This window comes from Pteropus alecto, unplaced genomic scaffold, assembly GCF_000325575.1.
Source record: "Pteropus alecto unplaced genomic scaffold, ASM32557v1 scaffold114, whole genome shotgun sequence".
NCBI classification, from domain to species: Eukaryota; Metazoa; Chordata; class Mammalia; order Chiroptera; family Pteropodidae; genus Pteropus; species Pteropus alecto.
The window spans coordinates 4,672,720-4,680,968 of record NW_006435793.1 but is presented as its reverse complement, the minus strand read 5'-3'; the positions used below and the strand labels follow the sequence as shown (position 1 = coordinate 4,680,968).

At 34.4% G+C, this 8,249-nt stretch overlaps 1 protein-coding gene across 4 annotated transcripts in view; it reads left to right on the top strand.

Annotated features, from left to right (window-relative positions):
* Window positions 1-8,249, top strand: part of ZCCHC7 (zinc finger CCHC-type containing 7) — a 192,276-nt gene that overhangs the window by 151,787 nt on the left and 32,240 nt on the right. For all 4 annotated transcript variants that reach the window (XM_006911571.3, XM_025046544.1, XM_025046545.1 and 1 more), the window contains 3 exons: window positions 1,716-1,759; window positions 2,902-3,027; window positions 3,995-4,165. In XM_006911571.3, the coding sequence (XP_006911633.1) occupies window positions 1,716-1,759; window positions 2,902-3,027; window positions 3,995-4,165 (341 nt within the window). The remainder of the gene's footprint in view (window positions 1-1,715; window positions 1,760-2,901; window positions 3,028-3,994; window positions 4,166-8,249) is intronic.

The window sequence follows — 8,249 nt, the reverse complement described above, 5'->3', positions numbered from 1 at the left end:
GCTATGTGTAAATTTATTAGGGTTTGGGGGTGGTAACAGTTGCTGTTTTGTATTTCACTCGTTTGGGATTCTTTTTTAAAGGACAATATGAAGTCAGTTTTATAATTAAAATGAGTTTAAGTGGTCATTTTGAATTTTAATGATGAAGGACATTGAGATACAAAAGGCAGCTTTGAAAGTTACAGCAAAGCATGCTCCTTAGTTGAATCCTTTGAATGAAAGAATAATAGCTATTGGATGGTGATGATGAAGGAATAGGAGCTGCTGCTGTTTAATGTATTCTCCACTCTCAGTATATGGATGCAGCCTCCAAATTTTACAAAGAAAATAATCATCGGCACAGCATCTCTGCTCTCCTATTGGTCTTTTTGTAAAGCAGCCTCTTGGGCTTTCTTAGTAAAAATATTTTATTTTAAAATATATCTCTAGATACTTACTCCTGGTAGGCCTGGGGAAATGTAGATTACTTCATGTCGCTTCAAAATTCCTTTCAAAGAAAAGAGTCAAGCTCAGTTTGTGTTTTTGAGATAGAGAAGAGGAGTAGATAAGAGGAAGGAGGAAATCTTAACTTTGCTTTGGCGGGAGAAAAAATATCTTTCAGTCCTTTGTTGACACCACAGCTTCTGCATTAGTCATATGTCCCTTCCTCCTTGGCCATGGGTGGACCAAAGGAATAGCAGCCATGTGCAATTTTATAAAGAAGCAGTGCAAAGAAAAAAACAGCTGATAAAAAAAAAAAAAATGTCATGCTCCTCATCCCCCTAGGTTTTCACAGTTATATTTTTAGATCTATCAATGGTTTCTGGATATTTGGCCTCCTTTTTTGCTTTTTTATTTCACTATTTTTGATGTTATTTTTTTTAAAAAAAGTACTGAATTCTTAGCCCTAATGGTGAGGTAGTATTCAAAGTCTTTTTTTTTTTTTTTTTTTAATGTTATAATGGAAGTCAACTACAATGGGGAAGCTAGTGGGCACAGTTAATACTGATGTTGGAATGAAAAACCTTTACCTACTTGGATTCAAATGGTGGGGGCCTTCGAGTTAACTGCCAATGGAGAGAGTAACAAGAAAAAGAGGGTGCAGGAGCACTCATTATGGAGTAAGTCACTGAATAGCCAAAGATAAAGATTTGTATACCAATTTAATAAAAGGGAAGATTTAAGGCTTTAGAGGAGGGAAGATTTTGATGATGCTTGTTCACAGTTGTTGTTGTTTTTTTTTTTTTTTTTTTTGGAATGTTCTGGTACCCAAAGTCGTATGTTTCCCTGATAGAACTGGGGAGGGGAGTCAGGTATGGTCGCTGACTCTCAAAGCTCTGCCATAGTCAGATAAGGGAAAGTTCACATAAGATTTCTTTTTGCCTCTGCTGTTGGGTTTTTGGTTCCTTCACTGATTTTCTAATATTTGTTTACAGTTTGATGGTTTTCAAAGCATTTTCAAGTATCTCATAGGATTCTCACAGTATTTTGTAGGTAGTCAGGGCAAATACTGTTATTCCCAGTTTATAGGTAAGGAAACTGAGGTTAAGAGAGATTAAGTGTTTGTCCAGAGCCACACAAGTTAATAATGGAGCCAAGATAAGAGATGAAGCTATTCATATCTCTCGCTACATCTTTGGTGTCCAATTTCAGTATTAAAAAATTAAATAATTTATTGTCAATCTATAAATGCTTTAAAGGGGTCAAGATTGAGTAACATTTCATTTGTTTTGTAGGAGAAGATGGTGTAAACTGGTTCATCAGTGATAAAGACGTTGAGGTAAAATCAAATTGTTTTCAAAGTTATGAATAATAGATTACTAATTTCCTTTGATTCGTGGTTTTTTTTTTTCACTTCATTATGATAACTTAAACTTTTTAAAAATAGCAACAGCCCAAGTTCAATTTCAGTATATGGGTGATTGAGTTTTTCAGATGTGTGGTTCAGCCTTGATTCTTGTCAGTCACCATAATGAGTTAGTCCCCTTTCCCTTCTGTTTCTTTATGGTGGTGAGTCTTCTCAACTCTATCGCCGAGTACCACTAAAGATCAACACCGGAAATAACTGCTTCTTCAGTGTAAGGAAATGGTCAGGCTATATTTAGGATGTAGCAGGTGTTTATTAGCCTTAATTGTGGCAGATGGCTAGAAAAGAGAATAATTTTACAACTTGGTAGGAGAAAAGTTTTGAGATAATTAGATTGTGTCTTTTTGGGGCCTACTTGGCCAATTCAGCAGAAGAACTAGTAAAGATGAAAGTTTTTTCAAAGATGGAATTCTACCAAACAAGATAAAAACATGGTTGACATTTACGTATTCCTCTTTAGGTATCCATATAACATGCTTTGCTGTTATTTTCTAGCAAGAATATGGGACAGCTAGAATTGGGTCATTATAGGCAGAATGGATTTTAAAAGGACTCTTTTTGAAGGAGATTATCTCATTCTCTCTTAGAGATTATAATCCAGTTTATAGGCAGTGACCCTGGGCTATTCAAAAGAAAGAATGTATTCAAGTAGCTATGTGATTTTATAACTTTATAAAAGACAAAATCATTTAAAAAAAAACAAAACACCATCCCATAATTAAAAATTTAAGCAAGCTACTCATACAGATATAGAAGTCAGCAATATCTTTGACTCTGAATGCCACCAGAATGTCTAAATGATGTATATCAGGACCTTATTAGAGTTGTCAAGAAAGATACAAAAAACGTGGAACCATATGGAGAAGTATAAAAGAATGGGGAGGGGCAGCAAAAAGTAGAGTTGTCTTTATGGCACCCCCTTTTAGGTTTATATAATTACTTTTAAGAACACAAAGTTCCTTGTTGCTAGGTTCTAAATTAAACGGACTGTGACTGTTAATTCTCTTGAACAGGGTGAAATAATTTTTTTAATTCTTGATTTTTTTTCCCCTTAGGCACAGATAGGTAATAATAGATCAACCGGAAGATGGACCCACCGATACTATACGGCCAACAAAAACGTTACCTGTAGAAATTGTGACAAATGTGGCCATTTGTCAAAAAACTGCCCTTTTCCACAAGTACGTGAAATTTGTAATGTTTCTCTTACCTTGTTAAAATCAGAATCTTAGAGTTGAAATTCAGTAAACTTAGAATTCAAATTTCATGTAATATAGGTGTTAAATTTCTTGTTAATTTTTCATGTAGGTCATAGCCTAGAGTAATAAACAGCAAAGGAAGAACAATAAATTTAGATCCAGAAAAACCTGGAATCAATTTCAGCTTCCCATTAGTAGTTGGACAACTTTAGGCAAATCATTCTATTCTCTGTTGCCTCTCTATTTTCTTGTCTATAAAAAGAAGATTGAATCAGATGATTCTTGAGACCCTTTTCATTCTAAACCTTCTACTCTATGAGACAGTTTGTTGCACTGTGAGATAATTTTTGTTGTTAGAAAATTATAATTTTAGGCATTTATAAATGTTTACTGAGGTAAATTAAACAGATACAGCAACCTTTGGAACAATACAGAACTAAAGCTCTTAGTTGTTCTCTGACACATAATAAGCACTTAACAAACTTTCCTTCTATGACCTACTCCCTCTTCCCAATGATTGTCTTTCAGATATTTGAGACAGCTCTCATGTTTCCTCTTTGTCTTTGCTTCTCCAGGCAAAGCAGCCTCTTTCTATATCTGTTCCTCCTATGACTCAGTTTCCAGATCTTCATCATCCTATTTTCCCTCTCAGACACATTCCACTTTGCCAATGATCTTATAAGACAAGGCATAAGGGATAGATTCTAGCCGATAGTACATGCAGACTAATAAGCCTTTTTGACAACCACAGGATACAGATAGCTTGTGTTAAAGCTCTGATTTCAGACATTTTGTTTGATTTTATAATTATGCTCAAGTTTGACCTGCATTGGGGTCTCAAAATTGGAAATGACTTTTTTAGGGAATTATACAGAAAAAGAAAAATTAATCTTCTATTTTAAGACTGAAATATTTTTCTAACAAGGTTTTCTGTTTGTCTGCCATATAGAAAGTCCGCCCCTGCTGCCTCTGCTCCAAAAGAGGACACCTCCAGTATGCCTGTCCGGCACGCTTTTGCTTAGACTGTTCTTTGCCTATGTCTTCCACTCACAGATGTCTTGAAAGACCTTCCTGGAGAAAACGATGTGACCGATGTGATATGATAGGCCACTATGCCGATGTGAGTATCCTACACATAACTAATTTGTCAGGCTTTGGGGACAATATGCCAATTTGTAACTATCTGTCAGTGTACCTAAAAGAATGTTTACTGTGTAGAGTATATAACGAGAGTCATATCCCTTTGGCCACTGGTCATGTAAAGGAGTCCTCTGATATCTCTGGATAGGGGTCCTACAGAATGGTTTGTCAGGAGGCAACATCAGCAAATATGATAAAACCATACTTGCCCATTTTGCTTAATGTGCTTGCTAAGTAAAAGTTGAAATTATAGAGGTATATAATAAATAACTTGTAAACTTTACCTACTCATGCATACTTAGATGAAAATATATACACACTTAGCAGTTGTGTACAGAGGTCTGTGTGAGGCCTAGTTTGATACTGCTTATTGATGGCTCTTGCTGGTACAACAGTCTTATGGATGAAGGACAAGCCACCAGTACTTTGAACTTGCTTATCTTAGTTCTTTCTTTAGATTTTAAAAAACAAAAGTAAATTAGAAGACATTCTAGTTATTTGTAGCACATTTAATTTTAGCACTTTGTTATTTTGGACATCATTTTGTACAATATATAAATGTCTATGGGGTTCTTCTAGTCACAATTTCGAAGACCAGAAAGGCTATAGAAGTAAATAAATAAAAAAAATAAGAATGTTTTCTCTTTAATTTGTACTTTCCAGAGACTTTTAAATTATGTGTAATTTAAGTATACTTATAGCTTTTGCTCAAAAAATTAATATGGCTTTCTGATGAGATGAATTTCTGATTAAAACAAACGAATATGAATGTGTGGTATATGCGTTTCTTATGCAAGTAATATAACAATTATTGATTGTAATTTTTAAAGGATCTTTTTAAATGAATAAAAATAGGGTTACTGTTTCACACACTGACTTACAACTTGATTTTTTTCCACTTTGGAAAGTTCGTGAATGTGTCTCAGCTCATGAAGACCTACCTTTCTCATGCAGAGTTTTATCCCATTGTATGGATGTACCAGTTTACCCAGCCATTTCTCTACCAATACATTTAGATTTATATTGTTAGCCATTTTTTTAAGCAAACAATACTGCAACAAACATCTTTATATGTATCTTCATGCATGTAAGAGTATTTTGGTGAGTCAAATTCTAAATGGAATTGTGTGATTAAAGGATATGTGCATTTATGTCTAGATTAATATTGTCAAATTTCTCTTCTAAAATACTATATCAGTGTATCCACCTGCCAGCAGAGTGCTCTCAACACTAACTATAATCGATGTTTAAAATTTTTGGCCAATCGGGTAAGGAGAAAATGGTATCTTATTGTTTTAATTTGTGTTCCTTAGGTCACTAGTGATGTTGAATATAATTGCCTAGAGAATATATATGTATATAGCATAGACATAGAAGTTATTTCATTTTAAAGTAGTTTAAATTTATTTTTCAATGAGTAAATTCTAAGTTGTCTTTGTTTTATACTGTTCTCTGCATTAAGTTAGCCATTAAAAAAGTAGATCCTTAAGAGCTACCAATTATAATTTTCTTAGCAAGATTTTCTAATTTGCCAGCTATGTTTAATAGCATATTTTTTTACTTCTTTTTTCCAAAGAGCTCTTACAAATATAGTCTTATTTGCCTATGATAACAGAAAGGGTTCAGACATTATCATGAGCAGTTTTTTTAAATAAGAAGTATTTCAGTACAGAACAGTTAAGAATGATTTGTAAAAGGTTATATAATCAGCTCTGAATTAAATCTATAACCCATTCTGCTTAACGTCTTAATTTTGGTCTCTAATATATGTTAAACTCTTTATCTAAAATGGCCTTGAGGATTAATAACCCAGGGAATATAAGTTTTTACGATAGGGTTGGGCTATGGGCCGACTTCAGAGAAGGCAGCACCCTTTCCCCTAAATCAACCAAGATCTACCCCTGGGTTTTTTTGTAATTACATGCTGAAGGTTCTGGACACTAACTGATCTTTTTCCAACCTGCCCAGCTGGCATATAGCATTCCCTTGGAGCCCACTCAAACGTGGGCTCCACTGACTCCTTCTGAAGAAGCATAGTCTTTCCACCATGCCAGAAGCTCTTCATGAGGATTCACTTGGAAACACTCATTCTGGCCTCAGGTTACTGAAGCTATTCAACAAGTCCCATATGTGCTTTAAATCTGTCTGGAAACCTGGCCCTCCACAGAAAATACTGTTTCCCCGCAACCCTCTCACATGCTTGCTGTCACTCTTTCTTGACCCACATACCTCTGAATTAGGTTGATTAGGATCAACCTCTTTCTCACTTGCCATGGCTGCCTCTAAATCATTACTATTTCTTTATGTAGATATCTTTGGCTCATTTAAGGTTGGTACCCTCTGACAATACTGCCCTCCATCCCTCTTTATCATTTTCATCTTCTCAGCTGTTGGACTTCTTGCTCATTCACAGAGGATTTCTGAAGCTCTGGATTATCTATAGATGCCTTAACCTCTTATAAATTAAGGAAATCAAGAAATTTCCATTTTTACTTTATACATCCCTATAAGCTACACCACAGGTCTCTGTAATGTCGGAGTAACAGTTATATGTGCAAAGATAATTTATAATGAAAACTGGTGAGTCGTATTCATATTCTTGCTGTAATAATGAATATAAATTTTCTCTTTCCTGAACTCTACTTGAAAAATGCCTCATTTGTTAAGTACTGTATGTATTTGGTTGAAATTCCAGAGTTTTACAATGTAAAGGCTGGAAAGATGGCTCAAGGCCTACTAAAGTCCAACTTGCATCATGGGTACCTTCCAAAGGCAGACAAGGCATATATGAAGAATCAGTAGATTAAAGAAGGAATCAGAGATGACCCCAGACAAAATAAACTCACTATAGGAAATAGGAAACTTAGGAAACTTGAGAAAATTTTAATTCATTCTTCACGATGCAAACAGAGAAGATAGAGGAGAAGCAATCCAAAGCAAAATGATCAAAAGAGAGTCTGATCAAAAGAGTACCCACTGAACATGAAGGAGAAAAAAGACCCACATCTTAGACATATGCTGGTGAAATTTCTGAATGTCACACAAAAATTATACAAACATCCAGACAGAAAAAACATGTTATGCGTGCGCACACACACACACACACACAATCAAGTTTGCATCAAACTTCTCCTCTGCAATACTAAATGCCAGAAGGCAGGGGAGAAATCTCTAGAGGCTAGAGCACCTGAGAAAAATAGATGACACAGCCACGCTGTTGTTCATTTGTGAATTTATTGGAAAAGTCAGAGAATAAAATAAGCGGCAGTGAACAGTGAAACCAAGAAAGCCTGATGTACATGCCTGAATACTTCTCGTTAATCTCTCTTGTAAATTAATATGAATTTTAGAAAAAAAATTTTTTTAAACATCCAATTTAAGACCTATAATAATGCAGACCATAGATAATTCCAATAAAATAAAAGGATTTTTTTAATTACAAAAAGAAAAAGCCATATAATGTCTAGATTTCTAACTTAAAATGAGGCAAAGAAAACTTAAGCGATATAACAAATGATAGAGGGAAAAATGGAAACAGCAAGAGTGTAATGTTTTTAAAAAAGTATGAGGGAAAAAATAGGACCAAACATATCAAGTGTCACAATAAATAAATGTATCGAATTAAATGCTTTTATTAGAAAACAAAGACACCAGTGTCAGAAATCATAAAGGAAAAGGGAGAATAGATGTAATTTAAAAAAAAGTTTGTTCATCTAGAGACCATTAATAAAATTAAATGACAAACCACGACTTGGAAAAGACTTTTATAAACTATGTGATAGGTTAATTATCTATAATACATAAAAAACCCTTACAAATTAAAAGGAAGAAAGAAATGCCTCAGTATAATCCTCTTAGAGAAGTTATTCTGAGAAAGTACATTTGGATAATCTTTCTGGAGTTCAGTTATGGATTTTTGCAAAGATATAGCTGCAAGAATGTTCATCTCAGAGCTGTTTATAATAATAAAACTTCGAGGCATCCCAAATACTTGATGTTGCAGCTGCTTTAAGTAGTTTACATATGATTCACATAATGGAATACCGTTCAGCCATTTAAAAAGT